The sequence below is a fragment of the Symphalangus syndactylus genome, chromosome 6 (assembly GCF_028878055.3).
Source record: "Symphalangus syndactylus isolate Jambi chromosome 6, NHGRI_mSymSyn1-v2.1_pri, whole genome shotgun sequence".
Classification (NCBI taxonomy): Eukaryota; Metazoa; Chordata; class Mammalia; order Primates; family Hylobatidae; genus Symphalangus; species Symphalangus syndactylus.
This window is the reverse complement of record NC_072428.2, coordinates 142,085,787-142,112,491: the sequence shown is the minus strand read 5'-3', so window position 1 is coordinate 142,112,491 and position 26,705 is coordinate 142,085,787. Positions and strand designations below refer to the sequence as shown.

General features: G+C 43.4%; 1 protein-coding gene across 3 annotated transcripts in view; it reads left to right on the top strand.

The window, feature by feature from the left end:
• Positions 1 to 12,794: 12,794 nt before the first annotated feature.
• The window catches only part of XRCC2 (X-ray repair cross complementing 2), a 38,164-nt gene continuing 24,253 nt past the window's right edge, over positions 12,795 to 26,705 (top strand). For 2 of the 3 annotated variants that reach the window (XR_010121429.1, XM_063641756.1), the window contains exon 1: positions 12,835 to 12,957. Coding sequence is in view for 2 of the 3 variants with exons in the window: in XM_063641756.1 (XP_063497826.1) it covers positions 12,919 to 12,957 (39 nt within the window). In the remaining variant the exon portion in view is untranslated. Of the gene's footprint in view, positions 12,958 to 26,705 lie in introns of all 3 variants that reach the window. The other variant, XM_055269760.2, reaches the window with a different exon arrangement.

Below are 26,705 nucleotides of genomic sequence, written 5' to 3'. Positions count from 1 at the left end.
TCCACCTCCTGGGTTCAAGTGATTCTCCTTCCTCAGCCTCCAGAGTAGCTGGGATTACAGGTGCCCGTCTCCACGCCCCGCTAACTTTTTGTATTTTTAGTGAGATGGGGTTTCAAGGGGTTTCACTATGTTGGTCAGGCTGGTCTCAAACTCCTGACCTTGTGATCTGCCCACCTCGGTCTCCCAAAGTGCTGGGATTACAGGCGTAAGCCACCGTGCCCGGTCCCTGGCAATAATTTTTAAAAGTACAGAGTTGTTGGCCCCAAAAGTTTGAGAATTGCTACACTAAAATAGTGATTCAAATCCAGTCTGGATAGTTTTTTATTGTTGTTGTTTTGTTTTTGAGACGGAGTCTTGTTCTGTCAGCCAGGCTGGAGCGCAGTGGCACGATCTCAGCTCACTGCAACCTCCATCTGCCAGGTTCAAGTGATTATTGTGCTGCAGCCTCCCGAGTGGTTGGGACTACAGGTGCATGCCATCACGCCTGGCTAATTTTTGTATTTTCAGAGATAGGGTTTCACCATGTTGGCCAGGCTGGTCTCGAACTCCTGACTTCAAGTGATCTGCCTGCCTTGGCCTCCCAAAGTGCTGGGATTACAGGCGTGAGCCACTGCGCCCGGCCTGTTTGGATAGTTTTGTTAGATCTTCCTCTGAAATGTTTTTTACCTCACAAAGATAAGAAAATTCTCTTAATTCCATCCCCACGTATATAATAGGTTTTTATTCTAAGGACTGTTAATCATATATATATCATATATATAAATCATATATATGATATATATCATATATAAATCATATATATGATATATATCATATATAAATCATATATATGATATATATCATATATAAATCATATATATGATATATATCATATATAAATCATATATATCATATATATCATATATAAATCATATATCATATATATCATATAAATCATATATATCATATAAATCATATATATGATATATAAATCATATATATCATATATATGATATATAAATCATATATATGATATATATAAATCATATATATGATATATATGATATATATAAGTCATATATATGATATATATCATATATATAAATCATATATATGATATATATGATATATATAAATCATATATATCATATATATGATTTATATAAATCATATATATGATATATAAATCATATAAATCATATATATAAATCATATATATCATATAAATCATATATATATCATATATAAATCATATATATCTAAATCATATATAAATCATATATATATCATATATAAATCATATATCATATATAAATCGTATATATCATATATAAATCATATATCATATATAAATCACATATATCATATATAAATCATATATATCATATATATCATAAATCATATATATCATATATAAATCATATATAAATCATATATATCATATATAAATCATATATGTATCGTATATATAAATCATATATATCATATATATAAATCATATATATGTAAATACAAATAAAAAGAGAAAGAGAATAGTAAGTCCTATACCATAGAACCCAAAAGACACATACATATGACCAAAAAAGCTGTCTCTAAGAAGTAAAAATTTATTCTGATATGACTGATGTGTGCATAATTGTGTTTAAAAAAATTTAAGGCCGGGTGCGGTGGCTCACGCTTGTAATCCCAGCACTTTGGGAGGCCGAGGCGGGCGGATCACGAGGTCAGGAGATCGAGACCACGGTGAAACCCCGTCTCTACTAAAAATACAAAAAATTAGCCGGGCATGGTGGCGGGCGCCTGTAGTCCCAGCTTCTCAGAGAGGCTGAGGCAGGAGAATGGCGTGAACCCGGGAGGCCGAGCTTGCAGTGAGCCAAGATCGCCCCACTGCACTCCAGCCTGGGTGAGAGTGCGAGACTCCGTCTCAAAAAAAAAAAAAAAAAAAAAAATTAAAAAGGCCGGGCGCAGTGGCTCACGCCTGTAATCCCAGCACTTTGGGAGGCTGAGGTGGGGGGATCACAAGGTCAGGAGATTGAGACCATCCTGGCTAACATGGTGAAACCCTGTCTATACTAAAAATACAAAAAATTAGCCAGGCATGGTGCTGGGTGCCTGTAGTCCCAGCTACTCGGGAGGCTGAGGCAGGAAAATGGCCTGAACCCGGGAGGTGGAGCTTGCAGTGAGCCGAGATTGTGCCACTGCACTCCAGCCTGGGCAACAGAGCAAGACTCCGTCTCGAAAAAAAAAAAAAAAATACAAAATTAGCCAGGCATGCTGATGCATGCCTGTAATCCCAGCTACTCGGGAGGCTGAGGCAGGAAAATCATTTGAGCCTGGGAGGTGGAGGTTGCAGTGAGCTGAGATCGGGCCATTGCACTCCAGCCTGGGCAACAAGAGTGAAACTCCATCTCAAAAAAAAAGAAGACAAAAAACAAAGTTTAAAAACAATTTTTTTAAAAGGGGAATGTCATCGTAGCCCATTTCAAAACCTCATAGCTTTTTTTTTGTTTTTTTATTTCTTTCTTTATTTTATTTTATTATTATTATTTTTTGAGACAGAGTCTCACTCTATTGCCCATGGTATGAGCATGGTGCATTGCAGCCTTCAACTTCTGGGCTCAAGTGATCCTCATGCCTCAGCCTCCCTAGTAGCTGGGGCTACAGGCATGAGCCACCATCCCTGGCAAATTTTCTTCCTCGTATTATTTTTTTTTTTGTACAGACAGGGTCTTGCTATGTTGCTCAGGCTGGTCTCAAATTCCTGGGCTCAAGCTCTCCTCTCGCCTCAGCCTCCCAAAATGCTGGGATTACAGGTGTGAGCAACTGTTCCTGGCCTCATAGCCTTTCTTTATGCAGCTTTACTGAGATATGATTCACATCCTATATAACTGACCTACTTAAAATTTATAATTAGAGCCGGGCGCGGTGGCTCACGCCTGTAATCCCAGCACTTTGGGAGGCCGAGACGGGCGGATCACGAGGTCAGGAGATCGAGACCACGGTGAAACCCCGTCTCTACTAAAAATACAAAAAAATTAGCCGGGCGTGGTGGCGGGCGCCTGTAGTCCCAGCTACTCGGAGAGGCTGAGGCAGGAGAATGGCGTGAACCCGGGAGGCGGAGCTTGCAGTGAGCCGAGATGGCGCCACTGCACTCCAGCCTGGGTGACAGAGCAAGACTCCGTCTCAAAAAAAAAAAAAAAAAAAAAAAATTTATAATTAGGCTGGCATGGTGGCTCACGCCTGCAATCCCAGCACTTTGGGAGGCCAAGGCAGGTGGATCCCTTGAGGTCAGGAGTTTGAGAACAGCCTGACCAACATGGTGAAATCCCATCTCTACTAAAAATACAAAAATTAGCTGGACATGGTGGTGCATGCCTGTAGTCCCAGCTACTTGGGAAGGTGACGCAGGAGAATCACTCGAACCCGGGAGGTGGAAGTCGCAGTGAGCTGAGATCATGTCACTGGACTCAGGCTTGGGCGACAGAGTGAGACTCCTTCTCAGAAAAAAAAAAAAAAAAGTGTAATTAGGAATCTCTGAACACACTCCGGCTCAGGAGGCTGCCCATTTAAAATAGTACATAAATAAAGTGTATAATTATACTTTCGTCTAGACTTTTAGTCTATTTACAGAGTAGTGAATCAATCACCACAATCACAACCAGTTTTAAAACATTTTTGGGCCAGGCACGGTGGCTCACACCTGTAATCCCAGCACTTTGGGAGGCCGAGGTGGCTGGATCATTTGAGGTCAGAAGTTCAAGACCAGACTGGCCAACATGGTGAAACCCCGTTTCAACTAAAAATACAAAAATTAGGCCGGGTGCGATGGCCCACGCCTGCAATCCCAGCACTTTGGGAGGCCAAGGCGGGCAGATCATAAGGTCAGCAGTTTGAGACCAGCCCGGCCAACATGGTGAAACTCGGTTTTTTTTTGGTTTTTTTTTTTTTTTTGAGACGGAGTCTCACTCTGTCACCCAGGCTGCAGTGCAGTGGTGCAATCTCGGCTCACTGCAAGCTCCGACTCCCAGGTTCACGCCATTCTCCTGCCTCAGCCTCCTGAGTAGCTGGGACTACAGGTGCCCACTACCACGCCCGGCTAATTTTTTGTATTTTTTTAGTAGAGACGGGGGGTGAAACCCTATCTCTACCAAAAATACAAAAAGTAGCCAGGACTGGTGTGCGCCTGTAATCCTAGCTATTCAGGAGGCTGAGGCAGGAGAATCGCTTGAACACAGGAGGCAGAGGTTGCGGTGAGCTGAAACCGAGCCATTGCACTCCAGCTGCATCTCAAAAAAAAAAAAAAAAAAAATTATCTGGGTGGTAGTGATGTGCGCCTGCAATCCCTGCTACTCAGGAGACTGAGGTGGGAGAATCCCTTGAGCCTGAGACGCAGGGGTTGCGGTGAGCCGAGATCGGGCCACTGCATTCCAGTCTGGGCAAGAGAGTGAGACCCTGTCTCAAAACAAAATAAAACAAAACAAAACAAACATTTTTGTCACCCTAAAAAAAACCAAACCCATTAGCCATCGCCCCCAAGTTTCCTCTCTTCTCTGGTCATAGGGAGCTGCTAATCTCCTTTCTGTCTCTAAACTGATCTATTCTGGACATTTTATGTAAATGAAATCATACAATAGGCTGATGCCAGGAGATGAGGCTGAGCCAAAGAGGAAATGTCATCTCCATCCTGTACAGAAGTCTGGTAGGACTTAGTCAAGGTGGGCATGTGTGTATTCTATGACCTAGCCATCCCATTCCAGAATACAGATTGCATAAACATTTATACAAAAGGTCCATAGGGCTCATGTATCCAAGAATGTTCCTCAGAGAGTTGTGCATGGTTATTGGAGTTGGAGGCACTCTTGTTTTCCGGGATGTGGGAAAGTGAAGCGTGGAGGATGCACAGCCCGGATGCTCCATGGCAGTTAGAGAGCGGTATATGTGCACACAGAAAAGCACAGTTAGGCCTTAAAATATGGTGTCCATAAAAAGGGGGAAAACTGAATGTATCAGCAGGGGATTAATCAGGAAAACAGAAACTACTTTAAGTTTTTTTTTTTTTTTTAGACGAAGTTTCACTCGTCAGGCTGGAGTGCAATGGCGCATTCTGGGCTCAGCGCAACCTCTTGCCTCCCAGGTTCAAGCGATTGTCCTGCCTCAGCCTCCCTAGTAGCTGGGATTACGGGAGTGCACTGCCACACCTGGCTAATTTTTTTGTATTTTTAGTAGAGATGGTGTTTCGCCATGTTGGCCAGGCTGGCCTCAAACTCCTGACCTCAGGTGATCCTCCCATCGTGGCCTCCCAAAGTGCTAGGATTACAGGCATAAGCCACTGCGCCCGGCCCCTTTAATTATTTTTTATTATAAATATTAACTCATTTAGACTTTTAGTACTTTTAAAATAGAATTTAGGCTGCTCCCGGAGAGGAAGCATCTGCTGCCTTCCTCTTCCTCCCTCCTTTAGGCTCCCCACTGTGCCGCCCACAGTAAGCTCAGAAGGAAGCTCACCTGGGAACCTACAAACGCAGTTGGAAAGGTCAGCCCACGCCTCCCCTCCTCCCACCCCACTCTCCCGTCCCCTGCCCTCTCCTGTGATACAAAGCAGAGTGGGGAAAGAAGAAGAGAATTTGAGAGTAAAAGGTACTAGCCTGAACACCGAATGATCACAACTCTTCATACAAATTACAAATAAGTACGCATTCAAAACAAAACTACTTTTTTTGGCAAGGAAGTTACAAACACAAGTAAATATTTAAAATACATTAGAGTAATTGCCTATGCAGGGATGAGATAGGGAGTAAGAAATGGGACTAAGAGGGAATAAATAAATGAAGATGAGCAAGGCCTGCAGGAGCAGAGAACTGGCCACAAACTGAAAAGTGCAATTAACTAACCCCAAGTACATAAAAAAGAAAAGAAGTTCAGTGAGAATGACTTTAGCATAAGGGAGTATTCATTTAGCTGATACTCATTTAGCTGTTGTTATTCCCCTGGGAAAAGGGAATGAAAATTTAGGTTATAACCTATTGGCACCTTAATAAACATGCCCATTTCCTCTATCTTCTTGCATCCTCATACTAAAGAATCATAGAATCTAGCCTTGTAAATGGCCTTAGATCCTTGGAATCATCTGGAAGCAACTTAACATGTTAGAAAGACCACAGGCCTTATAGTAGTGATGGAAGATCTGTCATCTTATCCAAATCCCCAAGAAAGAAGTGGAGGCCATCAGAGAGGTCGGGCCCAGAATCACATAGGGAGAGCAGAGCTGATGACAGATTTTGAATCTCTTGACCCTCATTCCAGAACCATTCCACCCTGCTATCCTGCTTCTATTTGTCTACTTGACCCTGAACTGTATTGATTGAAAAGCCAGCGATTGAATGACTCTTTAGGCATAGGTTTTTTTTGTTGCTGTTGGTTTGTTTTGTTTTGGTTTGATTTGGTTTTTTGAGACGGAGTCTCGCTCTGTCACCCAGACTGGAGTGCAATGGCACGATCTCGGCTCACTGCAACCTCCACCTCCCGGATTCAACCGATTCTCCTGCCTTAGCCTCCCAAGTAGTTGGGATTATAGGCGCCCACCACTATGCCTGGCTAATTTTTGTATTTTTAGTAGAGACGGGGTTTTGCCGTGTTGGTTAGTCTGGTCTGGAACTCCTGACCTCAGGTGATCCACCCACCTCGGCCTCCCAAAGTGCTGGGATTACAGGCGTGAGCCACCATGCCTGGCCTTTTTTTTTTTTTTAAGACAAGGTCTCACTATGTTGCCCAGGCTGGCCTTGAACTCCTAAGCTCAAACAATCGTCCCACCTTTGCCCCCCAAAGTGCTAGGATTATATGGATTAGCCACCACGCCTGGCCAGGCGTAGCTTTGTAGATTGACTTTCTATTTGTTTCTGATGATTTTAAATAAGTGAATTTGAAATTCATTCATACTAATAGAAATATCTTTAGGAAAAAATCTTGGCCGGTCATGGTGGCTCATGCCTGTAATCCCAGCACTTTAGGAGGCTAAAGTAGGTGGATCACCTGAGGTCAGGAGTTCGAGAGCAGCCTGACCAACATGAAGAAACCCTGTCTCTACTAAAAATACAAAAATTAGCTGGGCATGGTGCTGTGCACCTGTAGTCCCAGCTGCTCGGGAGGCTGAGGGAGGAGAATTGCCTGAACCTGGGAGGCGGAGGTTGCAGTGAGCCAAGATCGTGCCACTGTACTCCAGCTTGGCAACAGAGCGAGACTCTGTCTCAAAAAAAAAAAAAAAATTTCTAAAGACATCAGTGTATATTTTCTTGAAACAAGGGCTTTCTCTCAGAATATTAGAGCATAATTCCAAAATTATGACATTAATATTGATAAAAAAATTATCTAAATTACATACCTGGTCAGGTCCAGTGGCTCACACCTATAATCTCAGCACTTTGGGAGGTCAAGACGGAAGGATCACTTGAGCCCAGGAGTTCGAGACCAGCCTGAGCAACATAGCAGGACCCAGTCTCTACAAAAGTACAAAAACTAGCCAGGTATGGTGGTGCATGCCTGTAATCCCAGCTACTTAGGAGGCTGAAGCATGAGGATCACTTGAGCCCAGGATGCAGAAGTTGCAGTGAGCCTAGATGGTGCCACTGCACTACAACCTGGGTAACAAAGACCCTGTCTCCAAAAAATAAATAAATAAATAACAGACGTATTCAACTTTTACCAACTGTCTCACTAAGGTATTTTTCTGGTTCAGAATCCAGTTCAGGATCACACATTATATTAATATATAGGTGTCATGCCTCTTTAGTCACCCTTAATCTGGAATAGTTCCTCAGTCTTTTGTTTTGTTTGAGATGGAATCTCACTGTGTTGCACAGGGTGGAGTGCAGTGTCATAATCTCTGCTCACTGCAACCTCCATCTCCCAGGTTCAAGCGATTCTCCTGTCTCAGCCTCTGGAGTAGCTGGGATTACAGGCACATGCCACCATGCCTGGCTAATGTTTGCATTTTTAGTAGAGACGGGGTTTCACCATGTTGGCCAGGCTGGTCTTGAACTCCTAACAACAGGTGATCCACCCATCTCAGTCTCTCAAAGTGCTGGGTTTACAGGCGGGAGCCACTGTGCCCAGCCACGTTTTTGTTTTTGTTTTTTTAATCTAGATTTTAAAAATAATACTGGTTGGTTATATTCTAGAATATAATGTACCTCAGTTTGGGTTTGTGTAATGTTTGTGCATGATTAGATTTGGGTTATGCATCTTCGGTGGGAATACCACAGAAGGGATGCTGTGTTCTTCCCAGTGCACTGTATTAGGAGGCACATGATATCTATTTTTCTCATTACAGGTGATGTTAACTTGGATCACTTGGTTAAGGTGATGTTTAATAGGTTTCTCCATGGTGCAGGGCATGGTGCGTCACACCTGTAACCCCAGCACTTTGGGAGGCTGAGGCAGGTGGATCACCTAAAGTCAGGAGTTTGAGACCAGTCTGGCCAACATGGTGAAACCCCATCTCTACTAAAAATACAAAAAAATTAGCTGGGTGGCCAAGCACGGTGGCTCACGCCTGTAATTCCAGCACTTTGGGAGGCCAAGGCAGGCAGATCATGAGGTCAGGAATTCAAGACCAGGCTGGACAATATGGTGAAACTTGGTTGCTACTAAAAATACAAAAATTAGCCGAGCGTGGTGGTGTGTGCCTGTAGTCCCAGCTACTCGGGAAGCTGAGGTAAAAGAACCTCTTGAACCCGGGAGGTGGAGGTTGCATCGCGCCACTGCACTCCAGCCTGGGCGACAGAGTGAAACTCTGTCTCAATTAAAAAAAAAAAAGTTTCTCCAAGGCGGGGTCACTCTTTTCTTTGTAATTAACAAGTATCTTGTAGGGAGATCCTTTAGGCTATAGTCTGTCTTTAATTATACTTTTATCCACTAATTTTAGTATCAATTGATTACTCTTAATCTCCTCTTCCAAACTATTACTGTGGCAATTTGTTTTTCTTTTTTTTCTTTCTTTTTTTTTTAGACAGTCTCACTCTGTCACCAGGCTAGAGTGTAATGGCACCATAGTCATGAGCCACCATGCCCAGCCTACTGTGGCAATTTTTAAACATTTTAATTTTAGGTTCAGGGGTACACGTGCAGGTTTGTTATACAGGTAAACTCATGTCATGGGGGTTTGTTGTAGGAATTATTTTGTCACCTAGGTACTAAGTCTAGTATCCAATTAGTTATTTTTTCTGCTCCTCTCCCTCCTCCCACCCTCCAGTCTCAAGTAGGCCCCAGTGTGTGTTGTTCCTTTCTTTTCGTGCATAAGTTCTCATCATTTAGCTCCCGATTATAAGTGACAACATGTGGTATTTGGTTTTCTGTTCCTGCATTAGTTTGCTAAGGATAGTGGTCGCCAGCTCCGTCCATGTTCCTGCAAAGGACATGATCTTGTTTTTGTTTTGTTTTTTTCTTTTTTGAGACACAGTCTCACTCTATTGCCCAGGCTGGAGTGCAATGGCATGATCTCAGCTCATTGCAACCTCCACCTCCCTGTTCAAGCAATTCTCCTGTCTCAGCCTCCCGAGCAGCTGGTATTACAGGTATGCACCACCACACCCGGTTAATTTCTGTGTTTTTAGTAGAGGCAGGATTTTGCCATGTTTGCCAGGCTAGTCTCAAACTCTTGACCTCAGGTGATCTACCAGCCTTGGCCTCCCAAAGTGCTGGGATTACAGGCGTGAGCCACTGATGATTTCTTTTTTAGGAGGTAAAACATTATGTGATTCTAAAAGTTAGAGATGGCCAGTCATGGTGGCTCATGCCTGTAATCCTGGCACTTTGGGGATGCCGAGGTTGGTGGATCACCTGAGGTCAGGAGTTCCAGACCAGCCTGACCAACATGGTGAAACCCCATCTCTACCAAAAATACAAAAATTAGCCAGGTGTGGTGGCAGGTGCCTGTAATCCCAGCTACTCAGGAGGCTGAGGCATGAGAATCACTTGAACCCGGAGACAGAGGTTGCAGTGAGCCAGGATTGTGCCATTGCACTCCAGCCTGGGTGACAGAGCAAGACTCTGTCTCAGAAGAAAAAGAAATTGGAGCTATCAAAAAAAGTTACATGTAGGGAAGTGTCCCTCACCCCATCTCTTTTACCCTATTTTCATCCTCCATTTTTTCCAACCTATTTTTATCTACCCTCTGTAGATAAAGAATCCCATTTGTTTCTCATGTATTCTTCTGTGTTTCTTTTTACCCAAATGAGCAGAGACATGTGTCTCTTTTTCTTTCCCCCTCCCTTGTTACAAGAAAGCTAGCAAACTATAGACACCCCTTCCTCTTTGCCTTTTTCACTTAACGCTATATCCTGGAAATCATTCCTTACAGATGCATAGAGATCTTGGCCATTCTTTGTTGCAGCTGCATAGTGCTCCATTTTGTGGCAGTGCCATATTGTTTTCAACCACTCTCCTATGTATAAACATTTAGGCCATTTCCAGGATTTTGCAGTTACAAACCATGCTGCAATATGCTTTTTTTGCACACATGTTTTTGCAATGTTGGAAGTATGACTTCAAGCTAAATTCCTAGAAGTAGGATTGCCGAGTGAAAAAGTTAATAAATGTGTCATTTTGTTAGATATTGCCAAATTCGGCCTGGTGCAGTGGCTCATGCCTGTAATTCCAGCACTGTAGGAGGCATGAGGATCACTTGAACCCAGGAGTTGTAAACCAGCCTAGGCAACATGACAAAACCCTGTCTCTATCAATTAAAAAAAAAAAAAGATATTGCTAAATTCCTTTCCAAAAAGACCGTATGTTTTCATGTCTACCAGCAATTTGTGAGAGCACTTCAAGTATCCTTTTAAATGAGAAGTGATGTTTCTGGAGCATTAAAACTGAAGTAATTTCAAAACCATGTTGTGCTCACACAAACAGGTGTGCACCTAATGGACTAAACTAGTTCAGCTGATATGTCGTCTTCATTAAGAACAGTGTGGAGACTGAAAAACTAATTTAGCCTAGAGCAGCTATTTAATTGTAAAGTCTCCTTTCTCAAATATTGATTTACTATGTGAGGAAATATTTACTTTGTATAGAAGTGTGTGGAATGGACGAGGGGGTTGACCTACATACGTGGTTTGGTATACACATATCCTCATTACAGAGGGTGTAATGAAGATAGAGGTGTTTCAGCACCATAGGAAAGGGAAAAAAGAAAAAAAAAAGACGGTAGAGGTGGCCTCCCAAGCATCCACTCCCACTCCTCTTGTTAATGATTCACAATTTGTTGTTATTGTTGTCATTTACTGTTCTCTACACCTTTCCACAGAGCCTATGTGCTTTTAAAAAATATGTCGCTACTCCGGATAGAAGCGGGGCACACAGGGTCAGGCGCGGTGGCTCACGCCTGTAATCCCAGCACTTTGGGAGGCTGAGGCAGGCGGATCACAAGGTCAAGAGTTCAAGATCAGCCTGGCCAATATGGTGAAACCCTGTCTCTACTAAAAATACAAAAATTAGCCGGGCGTGGTGGCGTGTGCCTGTAGTCCCAGACACTCGGGAGGCTGAGGCAGAAGAATCACTTGAACCGGGAAGGCAGAGGTTGCAGTGAGCCAAGATCACACCACTGCACTCCAGCCTGGGCGAGAGTGCAGTGAGACTCCGTCTCAAAAAAGAAAAAAAAAAAAAAAAAAAGAAAGAAAAAGAAAAAACAAAAGTAAGTGGGCTCAGGCCTAAGCTAACCAGACCAACCTCATTCCTGATGGTTGTTAATGTTTCAGATATGGGCCCGCAGCCTTAAGTAGAGAAGAGGCCAAGGTAGAAAATATGAATCTGAGGTAAAAAGAAATGAGGTACTTGTTTGCCTAATCAAGCTTCTCAATTAAACTAACCTTGAAGCCTGTCTTACCTTTGGACTTCTAGTGATGTCACCCCGTAAAGCCCGTTTGTTTCAGTAAATAAGAGTTGGGTTTTCTGTGACTTGCAACCAAAACCATTCTAATTTACAAAATGAGCAACTTTAATATTACCCATGAGAAATACTTCATTGGTACATGCTCTTTCTTAGCGTTTTTGAAAACTAAACTAGGTGGGTGAAAAGTGTATCTTTGCATGAAACTTTTTCATTCCAGAAAACATTTTGTCATCTTGATAATAATGGCCAATGCTACTATATCCAAATTTTTGTCTTTTTTTTTTTTTGAGACGGAGTCTCGCTCTGCCGCTCAGGCTGGAGTGTGGTGGCGCGATCTCGGCTCACTGCAACCTCTGTCTCCCTGGTTCAAGCGATTCTCCTGCCTCAGCCTCCCTGAGTAGCTGGGATTACAGGCATACGCCACCACGCCCGGCTAATTTTTGTATTTTTACTGTAGACGGGGTTTCACCATTTTGGCCAGGCTGGTCTCGAACTCCCGACCTCAAGTGATACTCCTGCCTACCTCAAAAAGCAACTTGATAAATCCACAGGTTCGGTATATTTTAAAAATTCTTTTAAATACAGTATACTTTTCTCTTTTTTTCCAGAATTAACCATGAATCGCACACACAGCCAGAGGCTTCTAACTCGAGAACGGACAAAGGGGCCTGCTTGTGCAGTACAGTTTTTAATGGTTAAACAAATTAAGTATATAAGACCAGTTTTACCTAAAATAGTAATAACGAACCAAAGTTTACAACAGACAAGAAAAGCAAAGAATCGGCTGTCCTCGCCACCCCGGCGCGATCTCCAAAGGGACGCGGGAGAGCGCCGCGGGCGACGCGGAAGTCTGACGTCACAGGAACTGGGGGCGGGGCGGGGGGGGGGGTGGCCCGCACACCCTATTGCGCATGCTCCCGCCTCCCCGGCCGCGGCCTGGCGCAATGCGCACGCGCGCGGGTGGGCGGGTTTGACTGGCTGTAGAGTCTGCGCCGTTGGTGAATGGCGTTGGTGGCGGGAAAGTTGAGTCTCTCCTGCGCCTAGCCTTCGGGGCGATGTGTAGTGACTTCCATAGGGCTGAGTCTGGGACCGAGGTGAGAGCCGCCGGGTTGGGAGTGAGGGAGATGGGAACAAGGCCGCCGGTGGGCGAGGGGAGCCGAGGGAACCCGGGGGGCTGGGAGGCTTGGGGCGGCGCGGCCTGGCCGGGCTGGGACCCGGCTCTCGGCCTGGACGCCGGCGATGCTGGCACCCTCTGCCACCTCTCACCTGGGTCCCAGGGGTCCGCCCCTGGGCAGCCTGGAGTCCTCCGAGGTGGGAGGACCGGGCGGAGGTGGAGGAAGTCTTTCTTTGGAAGACTTGCTGCCTACCCAGATCGATATACAAGGTCTCTCCTCCCAAGAGTTATGGTCTAAAAACCCGTCACAAATTAACTACCGTTGGAAATGTCAAGCTATGCAAGAAAAGCTAGAAAAGGGGAGGGGTCGCCCGTTGGAGCATTTGGAGCTTTTCTGGAACAGGTGGTGTTTGCGGAGGTTGCCTCACCTCCCTGTAGCCCACGTGTCTCTGTTTAGGGCAGCTGGCCCTCGCCACTCCCCAGTATTCGTTTCCAGCCCAGGTAGCTCCAGAGCCACACAAGCCGGTGGATGCCCCTCAAGAATTGAACCAAGTGTCCAGCACTTACTGTGTGTCAACTACGGGTTAAGGGATAGGAGTAAGCAATAGAAGACATAACTTGTGCCATTAAAGAACTAGTAAGGGAGGCTGCTGTAAGAATTACAGTATTGCACAGAAGTTTGTTGTCCATTAGAGGGGCGGACATCATGGAAGATGCAGGAGGAGATGACTGAAGTTTCAAGGACCATTTGAAATGGTTTGGCAAGGAGAGGATGACATTCAGAGCGGAGACAGTCGGGAATACATGGATTCTGAATTAAGCAAGAGCATGGCTTATTTAGATAACTGCAAGTATTTCTGTAAAATTGGAACAAAGGGAGTGAGGGACAATAGGGTGGGAAGTAAGCGCTGAGCAGTGGGCAGGGTATGAAGGATCTTCTATGCAGATGAGAGAGGAAGCAATCTCAAAAGAGTCAGCAAACATTTTTGTGGAGGGCCATGTGGTAGATATTTAGGCTTTGCAGGCCATGCCGTTTCTGTCACAACCACTCAATTCTGCTGTTCTAATGGGAAGGCAGTCATAGATAAACAAAGGCACATGGCAGAGTTCCAATAAAGCTTTGTTTTTTGGATTTAGCCTGCTGGCTATAGTTTGACAATCCCTGTTGCTAAAGAGTAGAACCACTGCTTAGTATAAGAACGGCTACAGTTAAAACCATAGATATATATATTTAAAAATATATTTATATATATAATATATATTTAAAAATATATTTATATATAATATGTATTTAAAAATATATTTATAGTATATATTATATAGAAAGTATATAATACATGTAAACATTTTTTATATATAAATATATATTTTTTGAGATGAAGTCTCGCTCTGTTGCCCAGGCTGGAGTGCACTGGTGCGATCTCAGCTCACTGCAACTTCCATCTCCCAGGTTCAAGCAATTCTCCTGCCTCCGCCTCCCAAGTAGCTGGGATTACAGGCACATGCCACCACACCCAGCTAACTTTTCTATTTTTAGTAGAGATGGGGTTTCGCCGTGTTGGCGAGGCTAGTCTCGAACTCCTGACCTCAGGTGATCTGCCTGCCTCAGCCTCCCAGAGTGCTGGGATTACAGGTGTGAGCCACTGCGCCCAGCCAAAACCTTATATTTAAATGATTATTTGATACCCAGGTTAAGGTCCGATGATTTTTGCAATCAGAACAAGCCTTGTATCCAAAAAATGGGAGTCTAGCTAGCACAGTTAAGTCATGGAACAAAGAACTTAACATCATATCCTTTGCCTACCTTGTCTGTGTGGCAGTCTTAAGCCTAGCTCATACTACTCTGGAGTAGAGTGGGGTGGAATGGTGAATAGGAAGCTAGGCAATTGGCGCTGCTCTATTTTCTTATTAACAAAACCAGTTAAGCCAGTCTCTTTCCCTTTGTCTTGGGAACTATGTGGCCACTGCCAAATTTGTTTGAACTCTAGCTTCTTTGCACATTCATCTACTTTGAGTTTACTTGGAGGGATTGTGTTGAGGAATATATCTGAAGCCATAAGCTAACCCAAGAAACTGAAATAAACTACTGTAAATTTTTGTTTGTTTGTTTGTTTTTTTGAGACAAGAGTCTCACTCTGTTGCCCAGGCTGGAGTACAGTGGCGCGATCTCGGCTCACTGTAATCTCTGCCTCCCGGGTTCCAGCAGTTCTCCTGCCTCAGTCTCCCGGGTAGCTAGGACTACAGGTGCACGCCACCATGCCCGGCTAATTTATTTTTTATTTTTATTTTTTTAGCAGAGACCGGGTTTCACTGTTGGCCAGGCTGGTCTTGAACTCCTGACCTTGTGATCCGCCTGCCTCGACCTCCCAAAGTGCTGGGATTACAGGCATGAGCCATCGCACCTGGCCTGCTTTAAAATTCACTAGAATTAGAACCTAATAAAATAGTTAACCTTTCTTGGGAGTATCAGGGAAAAGACATTTCATATGGGGGTCTTCAAGAAAATAAAATTGCAAGAATACTTTTTTAGGCTGGGTGCGGTGGCTCATGCCCGTAATCCCAGCACTTTGGGAAGTTGAGGTGGGCGGATCACCTGAGGTCAGGAGTTAGAGAGAAATCCTGTCTCTAATAAAAATAAAAAAAATTAGCTGAGTTTGGTGGTGGGCGCCTGTAATCCCAGCTACCTGGGAGGGTGAAGGAAGAGAATTGCTTGAACCCAGGAGGCGGGGGGTTTCAGTGAGCCTACATCACGCCACTGCACTCCAGCCTGGGTGACAGAGCAAAACTCTGCTCAAAAAAAAGAATATATATATATTTTTAGCAGATTCTAGGGATGAAGTTTATGGTAAGCAAGGTGGAAAGTGGAAAACATATGTGCCCTTGATTTAAAGAAGACAAGCATTTGACTACAGTTTACAATAGAACAATCCATTTTTCCCTTTGCACAGTAGCAATGGGATTTTTACTTTTATATCTCACTGAGATTGTGAGAAAAGATTCAGTGATTTGGGCAGTATTTTGGTATCATCCACCAAATGGCTTCATTTGCATATAGTTGTTAAATAATGGTGTACTTTGCATTTTTTCAAGAATGCTAATATGCCTTGAATTTAAAAATAATTGGTAAAAAAAAAAAATTGGAAGTGTCTGTCTAGTTTTGGTTGCTATGCACAGCATACCATGTTTTTTTTTTCTTTAAAAAACTAACCCCATTATATTTATTATTAAAGCAGTTCATGTACATGGCAGAAAATTCCAATAGCACTGAAGTGAAAAGTAGGAAATGTCTCCACTCCCATTATCATTACCCAAGGATAGCCCTGTGAATATGTGTACATTCTTCCAGGAATTTTCTAATGACATATTTTGGAGGCTGAGATCTAGAGAATATTGGACTGGAAGTTCAGAAACCTTGGTTCTGCCAGGAGCAAGCACTGTGATTTTGGATGAGTCATTTAACCTTTGCTGTACTTTTGTGAGATGAAGGTGGTGGACTGATTTCTCAGCTCCCTCACAGCTCATATACTTAACTGCATCCTTTGAACTAAACACAGTGTCTGCATAGTAAATGTAAATAGTTACTGATAATAAAGGTTGGTTTTCTTAAAAAGAAAAGCTACAGGGTGGTCTTTTTGCTAGAGGCAGATATTACATAAGACAAATATTTATTGTTTCTTGTAAAATAATAATTGGTGTTGTATAATCACCTTTTATCTTTGCTTCCCTTTTACCCAGAATAGAATCCATGTTCCTTCATTATAATTATTCCATTATTATTGCCATCAAATTACTTGCCTCTTAACACCTCTAACCTATTTACCCATGCATGGTGAAAACCAACTGTCTACTTCCACTCAGCTGAATATTATTAGAGAAAATCACAACTAGGCTGACTTGATTTTATTTTAAATTTATATATTTTCATGTTTTTGAGAAAGGGTCTCACTCTGTCACCCAGGCTGGACAGCAGTGGCACGATTACAGCTCCCTGCAGCCTTGACCTCCTGGGCTCAAGTGATTCTCCCACCTCAGCCTCCCAAGTAGCTGGGACTAAAGGGATACACCACCATGCCTGGCTAATTTTTGTATTTTTTGTAGTGATGGGGTTTCGCCATGTTTCCCAGGCTGGTCTCAACTCCTGGGCTCAAGTGATTCACCTGCCTTGGCCTCCCAAAGTGTTGGGATTACAGGCGTGAGCCACTGTGCCTGGCTCCATTTTAAATTTATAATCATCAATCTTAAATGGGCACCCGGTCTAACTATATTTCTCTAGTAATTCACTTTCTCACTACAAAACATCCAACCTTATCCCGGAATTCCAGACTCATGTTCTATCATCTTGACATCACTATGTATATGTTTAATAGGCATCCCAGATTTAACATATTTATCCTCAATTGCGTCTAGTTCCAGGGAAAATATAATAAAGAGTATATGTATAAGAGAGTAGTATTGTATGTATCAATGTTAAATTTATGATTGTGATCGTAATGTGACTGCAGAATACCTTTTACCTCTTTTTTGAGTTTATTTTGTTTTTGCTTCTTTGTTAGGAATATCTTTTTGCTTAGGAGATACATATCAAAGTATATGAGGGGAAGTTGTTCAACAAAAAGTTACCTCAAATTTGGCAAAATGTTAGCAATTGGTGGATCTAGGTGAAGGTATTGGTTGTTCACTGTACTATTCTTACGCTTTCTCTGGAGGTTTTAAATTTTTCAATTTTTATTTATTTATTTTTTTTGAGACAGTCTTACTCTGTCACCCAGGCTGGAGTGCAGGGGCATGATCTCGGCTCACTGCAGCCTCTGCCTCCTGGGTCCAAGTGATTCTCCTGCCTCAGTCTCCCTAGTAGCTGGGATTACAGGCGTGTGCCACCATAGCTGGCTATTGTATTTTTAGTAGAGATGGGGTTTCACCATATTGGCCAGGCTGGTCTCAAACTCCTGACCTTGTGATCCACCCACCTTGGCCTCCCACCCATAGTGCTGGGATTACAGGCGTGAGCCACTGCACCCCGCCAAATTTTTCAAAATTTAAAAATTGGGGGCAAAAACTTAATGTGCTTCAAACTGAAGTCTTGATTGACCACCACACACGTGCACTCACCCCCAGCCTGCTGCTTTTCAGATCTTCCCTATCTTGTTAAATGGCCGCTTTATCCTATCTGGTGCATAAGCCAAATACCCTGGAGTCCTCCTTGACTCTGCTTGTTCACACATATCTCCTGTCAGTCCACTTGATTCATAAGCAAATTCTGTCTCCTGTACATTCAACATACTTTGTGAAATTGACCACTCCCCACTGTCTTTACCGCAACCATCATTCCTGCTGCTGTCGCCAGCACCTCCTTTTATTGCAGTAACCTAATTGGTCTCTGCTTCCAACCTTTCCACACTTACCCCAGGCTATTTTCTACATAATATCCAGAGTGATTCATTTTAAACATAAGTAGACTCTACTGACGAAAGCTTCCGAGAGTCTCCCATATCATTTACAGTAAAATCCGGAGTCCTTATCCTCTCCTACACGGGTACGCGTTGCCCTGTAGCCCCACCCATACCCTCTGTCTCAATCTCCTGCCCTTTTGTTCCCATCTCCTGTCCCCCCAGTCGTCTTCAGACATTGTCCCTTGAATATGCCAAACGTGGTTCCATGTCAGAGCTGTTTGCACTTCCTGGTCATTCTGCCTCGATTGCACTTCCCTCAGAAATTCACATGGCTCACTTCCTCAGGTGCTTCCGGTTTCCGCTCAGATGTCGGCAAACAGGAGAAGCTTTTCCTGCTCATCCGTGTAGAGCAGCCCTCCTCCTGTCAGCCCTGACTCCTTTACCCTGTTTATTCTTTTTTTTTTTTTTTTTTTGAGATGGAGTCTCGCTCTTGTCGTCCAGGCTGGAGTGCAGCGGCGCTATCTCGGCTCAATGCAACCTTCACCTCCTGAGATCAAGCCATTCTCCTGCCTTAGCCTCCCGAGTAGCTGGGACTACGGGCGTGTGCCACCACGCTGTTAGCCAGGCTGGTCCCGAACTCCCAACCTCAGGTCATCCTCCTGACTTGGCCTCCCAAAGTGCTGGCATTACAGACAGGCGTGAGCCACCGCACCCAGCCAAGTGTTCATTTTATATTTACTCAAATGCCATGATTTTTCAGTTAATAGGGTTTCTCCTAAAAAAAAATCATTATTTTATCCTTCTGAAAATTGCATATACTGATTTCTTTTTCAGAATTTCCTCTTCCTAAAATAGAGTAATAATTTTTTCTCTTTTTGGGCCAAAAAAAGGTAAAAGTAAATAAATAATAGAGTCATAATTTTTGCTCCTAGAAAAGGGCAACTTCTGCACTTGTGAGATAGATTCCCTCCATCCCATGCCACCTCCTCAAGGACATCACACCTGCCGTCCTTACCGCTTCAGTCATTTTTCTCTGTCTTTTGCATTTTTTCTCCCAGTCTTTTCCGTCAGGATCCCAACCTAAAACAATGAAAACAAGACAAACGAAAAACCTCCCTCTCTGCCACCCCCCCACCCCAGTTCGGCACCCTTCATCACAGTGATGAGTTGTCTGTGCTCTCTGCCTCCACTTCCTCCTCTCACAGCCACCTTAGCTCACTGTGTTCTGGCTTCCCTCTCCACCCTGTTCATTGAAACCTCTCGTCAAGGTTATCAACAACCAGTTGCCAGTGCAGCACTCGTTTCTATGTCCTCCTCAAACTGGACCTCACAGTTGATCATGTATCTCTGTAAAACATCTCCTTCCCTCAGGACTCTTAAGGGCCTGCCTCAGTCAAACTTAGGGCCTGAAGGAACACAGGAAAATGCAGGCTTCCTGCAGGCAAGCTGTCTGAGGAAGGGGCAGATTCATGCATGTCTAGTTTCTGCTCTTAAAATTACCCATAGAAAAATCTCTCTTTCCTGGAGGAAGAGAGAAGGAAAAGATGGGAGAAAATACCAGAAGTATTTTTCCAGCGGAATCCTTCCCATACAATTGGGGTAATGAGTGTTTCACCATCAGAAAGCTCCTGCAGTTTTGATTTTGTGCTTTCCTGCCTCTTGCTATGATCTTGCATAAAGATTATTTTTATGTCTAAATGAAGTTTTGAAGCACAGTCTGATAAAATTTTCTAAAGGATTCATTTAATGGAATTAACAATTTGGGAAACTTCTTAAGTTTAAAATTTAGTACTACAATCATGATAAACTGTCCATGAAAAAAACTTTTAAAAAATGTTAGTGCTTACAAATTGTTAGAAATTGATGCTGCTTAGTCACGTATAGATAATTTTTGCTTGACCTTTTATGTATTCTTCTATTTTCCCTTTTCTCTTATAGGATGATCGCTTTTCAAAAAGTAATTATAAAAGTAGCAGCGCTTCAGGGAATATACTTAGAAACAATGGTATTTGAGTAATAGTTGTCTTTTCTGTAAAATTTAGACAAATGCTTTATTGAAGAGCCAGTACCATGCCTTGAAGGACAACTGAATTTTCAAAGTGGCAGAGAAGTGTGATTTCACATGTGACAGAATTAGTCCTCTGATTCTAGGAAATGTGGTGTTAAGGGCCAAGCTTTACACTGATCCCACACATCCTCACATCGCAGCAGCTCTCCTCTGCCTCCTACTCATTCCAGCTGTTCTCTGCTTTCCCCGTGCTACCAAGTTACACACACATTTTCGCTTGAAGTGAATTTCCTCTACATATCAGTAGTACAACTATTAAGACTTGTATTCAGTTGGGCGCAGTGGCTTACGCCTGTAATCCCAGCACTTTGGGAGGCTGAAGTAGGCGGATCACCTGAGGTCAGGAGTTCAAGATCAGCCTGGCCAAAATGGCGAAACCCCATCTCTACTAAAAATACAAAAATTAGCTGGGTGTGGTGGCTCACGCCTGTAATGCCAGCTACTCGGGAGGCTAAGGCAGGAGAATCGCTTGAACCTGGGAGGCGGAGATTGCAAAGAGCCAAGATCCTGCCACTGTACTCCAGCCTGGGCAACAGAGCGAGACTCCGTCTCAAGAAAAAAAAAAAAAAAAGAATTGTATTCACTGTTTTGTATTCAGGGGTAAAAAAGACAAAGGATAAAAAACTATTCAACTTACAGGTGGAAATCCAGGCCTCTTATAGAGCAAGGTTGGGAATATTTGGTTTAGCATGTTTGCTTCTTTAGGTAGCCTTTTCCACTGCTTAAACTGGTTTGAAACCTTGCCAGTGGGGTCCATTTCCAAGCAGATAATCACAAAAGGGGTGAGGAGATAAACCTTTATCCAAATGGTCTTGTATTAGGCCGTTCTTGCGTTCCTATAAAGGAATACCTGAGTCTGGATAATTTATTTCAAAAGAGGTTTAATTGGCTTCTGGTTCTGTAGGCTGTACAGGAAGCATAGTGGCATCTACTGGGGAGGCCCCAGGAAGCCTCCAATCATAGTGGAAGGCACAAGAGCAGGGCGTCACATGGTGAAAGCAGGAGCAAGAGGAGAGAATGGTGGAGGGAGAGGGAGGTGTGACACTCTTTTAAGTGACTAGGTCTCTTGTCATGAGCTCACTTATCACCAAGGGGATGGGCCCAACCCATTCGTGAAGGATCTGCCCCCATGATCCAAACACCTCCCACCGTCAGGCCCTACCTCCAACAGTGGGGATTACGATTCAACATGAGATTTGGGTGGGGACAAATAGACAAACTATATCAGGTCTTATATCCATGTTTGTGTTATACACGTCATTCATTTCTGATTAATTTAAGCACTCCCTGCTTTAGTGTAGGCTTTTTTCTTTCTTTTTTTTTTTTTTGAGGTGGAGTTTTGCTCTTGTCACCCAGGCTGGAGTGCAATGGCATGATCTCGGCTCACTGCAACCTCCACCTCCTAGGTTCAAGTGATTCTCCTGCCTCAGCTTCCTGAATAGCTGGGATTACAGGCACCTGCCACTACGCCCAGCTAATTTTTTGTATTTTTATTAGAGAGGGGGTTTCGCCATGTTTTCCAGGCTGGTCTCGAACTCCTGACCTCAGGTGATCCGCCTGCCTTGGCCACCCAAAGTGCTGGAATTACTGGCATGAGCCATTACGCCCAGACTAGTGTAAGCTTTTCTAAATGATGTTTAAAAACATCTGTATGGGCCAGGCGTGGTGGCTCACGCCTGTAATCCCAGCACTTTGGGAGGCTGAGGCGGGCGGATCACCTGAGTTCAGCAGTTCGAGACCAGCCTGACCAACGTGGCAAAAGCCTGTCTCTACTAAAAATACAAAAGTTACTGGGCATGGTGGCACACACCTGTAATCCCAGCGACTCAGGAGGCTGAGGCAGGATAATCACTTGAACCTAGGAAGACAGAGGTTGCAGTGAGCTGAGATCACGCCACTGCACTCCAGCCTGGGTGACAGAGTGAGACTTGGTCTCAAAAAATATATATATAATATGTATTCTACTAAATAGGCGATATACTGATTGCCCTAAAACAGGGCAATGTTTTGTTAGTACCTTGATGATAGTCATAAGGATGTGTACTCACGGACTTCTGTGTAATAGAGGTTTGCATCAATTATCCAAACCTGAACATCTAAATAGTTAGAGGTTCTTTACACTCCCCATTCTTCTCCCAGTTCTGCCTGTGCATGCCTTGTTTGCCTGTAGTTTAATAGGCAGCTATTAAGTTTCTGTCAAGCATAAAGCATTGCATTTTGGAATTGATAACAAAGCCAATACTGATCTTTTTCCTTTTAAATGTTTATATCCAGATGAGGGAGAGTGGCTGGCAATGTGTTCTTAAGGACAGTAATAGCTTCATGGAGGGAAGGAGCCTTGAAGAATGCCCAGAATTTTCATTCATTCAGTAGGGAATTTAGCTGGAGGAAATAGGGTAAAGATATTCCAGGTAGAAGGAAAAAAGGCATTTCTCTATCAGTACACAATTTATATTTACCTGAAAGAACTAGGTACTAAAATCTCTCACTCAAAATTAAAAGTCACTCTCACGCAGATTAGAATTGGCCAACTCTCTTTTATGTCCTCACAATGCCCCATGTGTATTTCTGTTACGGCACCTGCCTAACTTTATTGTACTTTTTTTTTTTTTTTTTTTTTTTACAGCCTTTTGACTCTTTAGTTTAAATAGGTCACACTATGTTGCTAGCCTTGGCCCAAGCATCCTTTCACCTCGGCCTCCCAAAGTGCTGGGATTACAGGCATGAGCCACGATGCCTGGCCTCCCCATCAGTTTCGTTGAAAACAGCAGCTGTGTTGGCTACATCTTTATATCCCTAGCACTTACCTCAGTTCCTGGAACATACTTGAATTGCATGAAATGTTCACTGGTAAGTGGCTGGGCATGGTGGCTCATGCCTCTAATCCCAGCACTTTGGGAGGTCGGGGCAGGCAGATCACCTGAGGTCAGGAGTTTGAGACCAGCCTGGCCAACACGGTGAAACTCCGTCTCTACTAAAAATAGAAAAAATAGCTGGGTTTGGTGGTGGGCGCCTGTAATCCTAGCTACTCAGGAGGCTGAGGCAGGAGAATCGCTTGAACCCAGGGGCTTGCAGTGAGCCGAGATTGTGCCTCTGCACTCCAGCCTGGGCGACAGAGTGAGACTCTGTAAAATGCTTACCATTAAATGTCTGTATAATTGAGTATTATCTCTTTTGCAGACTACATGCTTGCTCCAGCAATGCTGCTGCTGCTGAAGACGTTTAGGACACCTTGTTAGCGTTCAAGTTTCAACTAAAGGAATGGTTGAAAGAAGTCAGATAATTGCCCAGACAGGACCTCAGATGGCTTTCCTCCTGTTTTTTAATTTTTAACTTTTATTTTTCTGTAGAGGTGGGATCTCACTATGTTGCCCAGGCTAGTCTCGAACTCTTGGCCTCAAGTACTCCTTCTGCCTCAGCCTCTCAAAGTACTTGGATGACAGGTGTGAACCACTGCACCTGGCCTGATTTTCAGTTTAATAGGTCCAAAAACTCAGTTTAGTCCTTGTACTCATATTTGATTAGTCTCAGTGATACTGAGGTTGTATAGCATAGTGGAAAAATTCCAGGCTTTGAGAATCACAGAGATCTTGATTAAATCCTGGCCCTGGCATTTACTAGTTTTCTCATGTGAAAAATAGAATAGTAACAAATAGGGTTGATGTAACAATTAAAGGATATAATATAAAGAATGTACTGCTGATACCACAGTAAGCTCAAATAACTATTATTAGATAGCTATTGTTACGATAATAGAACTTAGCAGATGCTGATTTACAATCCAAATATCAAATCTATTGACTCACAATATTAGTGAAACTGTCAAATAGATTAAAATTGTTAGTCCACTGTGTATTCTTTTCTAGTTAGGAAATTTTGCCTCAGAAAGGTTGCTTAGAGAATTAAGAGAAACAGTTTGTCATAATGGCTACCATCACCAAGCTCTGATCCCTGAGGTATTAGTCTTCCCTAAGAGGATTAAACTGTCATGTCAAGCAGAATTTACTTGGGTTCCCTTTACTCTGGACACTTAAACTTCTTTCACTTCTGAAACTGCAGGTTGACGATACCTTGCTTCTATTGACTCTTTCCTTGAATCTGGACATCATTAATTTTAATTTTCTATAATAGGCCTATGTCACATTTTTGGAGTACCTCTTTTCTTATCCATGGAGGATATGTTCCAAGACCCCAGTGGACGCTGAAACCACAGATAGTAGTGAACCCTATATACACTATGTTTTTTCCCATACAGTGATGAACAGCTAGTATATACAGCATGGATATGCTGGACAAAAGGATGATTCATGTCCCATGTGGGACAGAACAGGATGGTATGATATTTTATTATGCGACTCAGAATGACACGCAATTGAAAACTTGTGTATTTATTTCTAGAAGTTTCTGTTTATTAGTTCTGAACTGTGGTTGGCTATAACTGAAACCACAGAAAATGAAACTGCAGATAAGGGGGGACCAGTGTATTTTCTGCCTATGTTTCTTTTTTTTTTTTGAGTTGGAGTCTCGTTCTGTCTCCTAGGCTAGAGTGCAGTGGTGTGATCTTGGCTCGCTGCAACCTCCATCTTCTGGGTTCAAGTGATTCTCCTGCCTCAGGCTCCCGAGTAGCTAGGATTACAGGTGCCCACCACCACGCCTGGCTAATTTTTTGTATTTTTCATAGAGATGGGGTTTCACCATGTCAGCCAGGCTGGTCTCGAACTCCTGACCTCAGGTGATCCACCTGCCTCTGCCTCCCAAAGTGCTGGGATTATGGGTGTGAACCACAATTACAATTGTTAATAGTAATATTAACAATTCACTCAGCTTGTGAATTGTTAACATTATCCATTACTTGTAAATTTAAATCCATTTCCTATTTCTGGGAGGTTCTTTCACCGCCTTTATAATTCAGTATACTCTGCTTTGATGTAAAACATTGCTTTGGATATTCTCAGTGGTGGACGGTTTTTCTCCTTTGAAAATAAATTTGATTTTCTAAGTAACAGTGGAAAGTCTGGTGCAGATTGCCTAATCCTTTTGGGTAACTAAGAGGAGTAATATCATCTTCGCCCAAAAAAGTCCCGTCGATAAAATTATAATACTTTTTTCTGTTTTTTTTTTTGAGATGGAGTTTTGCTCTTGTTGCCCAGGCTAGAGTGCAATGGCGCGATCTCAGCTTACCGCAACCTCTGCCTTGGACTCAAGCGATTCTTCTGTATCAGCCTCCCCAGTAGCTGGGATTACAGGCATCTGCCACCACGCCTGGCTAATTTAGTATTTTTAGTAGAGGCAGGGTTTCTCCATGGTGGTCAGACTGGTCTCGAACTCCCAATCTCAGGTGATCCGCCCACCTTGGCCTCCCAAAGTGCTGGGATTACAGGCGTGAGCCACTGCACCCGGCCTATAATACTTTCTTGAGTACTGTTTTGCCAGGATTTCTCAGGGGTGAGGATTCTAAAGTGTTTTGAGCAATAGCAGTAAGAGTAAACAATTGGAGTGTCTTCCCAAGTTAATCTAATGAGGATGTTATTCATTCGTATACATGCCTTTGAAGATATTTTATAGTTGTTTCCACGTGCTCTTTCTCATCCATGAAAGTCTCTCTGTCTTGCTGGGCGCGGTGGCTCATGCCTGTAATCCCAGCACTTTGAGAGGCTGAGGTGGGTGGACCACCTGAGGTCAGGAGTTTGAGACCAGCCTGACCAACATGGCGAAACCCCATCTCTACTAAAAATACAAAAATTAGCCAGGCATGGTGGCACACGCCTGTAATTCCAGCTACTCAGGAGGCTGAGGCAGAAGAATCGCTTCAACCCAGGAGGCAGAGGTTGTAGTGAGCTGAACTTGTGCCACTGCACTCCAGCCTCGGCGACAAAGTAAAACTGTCTCAAAAAAAAAAAAATAAAGAATCTGTATTTTTCTTTGAGTTACATTCTTTCAGTCTTGTAGCCCAGTGGTTCTTATACGTTTTAGTCTTAGCACTATGTAACACATTTAAAAATGGGAGCTTCCACGGGGTATGGTGGCTCATGCTTGTAATCCCAGCACTTTGGGAGGCTAAGGTGGGAGAATTGCTTGAGTCCAGGAGTTCGAGACCAGCCTGGACAACATAGGGAGACCCTGTCTCTGCAAAAACTAAAAAAATTAGCCGGGTATGGTGGCACACACCTGTGGTCCCAGCTACTCAGGAGGCTGATATGCGAGGATTGCATGGGCCCAAGAAGTCGAGGCTGCAGAGAGCCATGATGTCATCACTGCACTCCAGCCTGG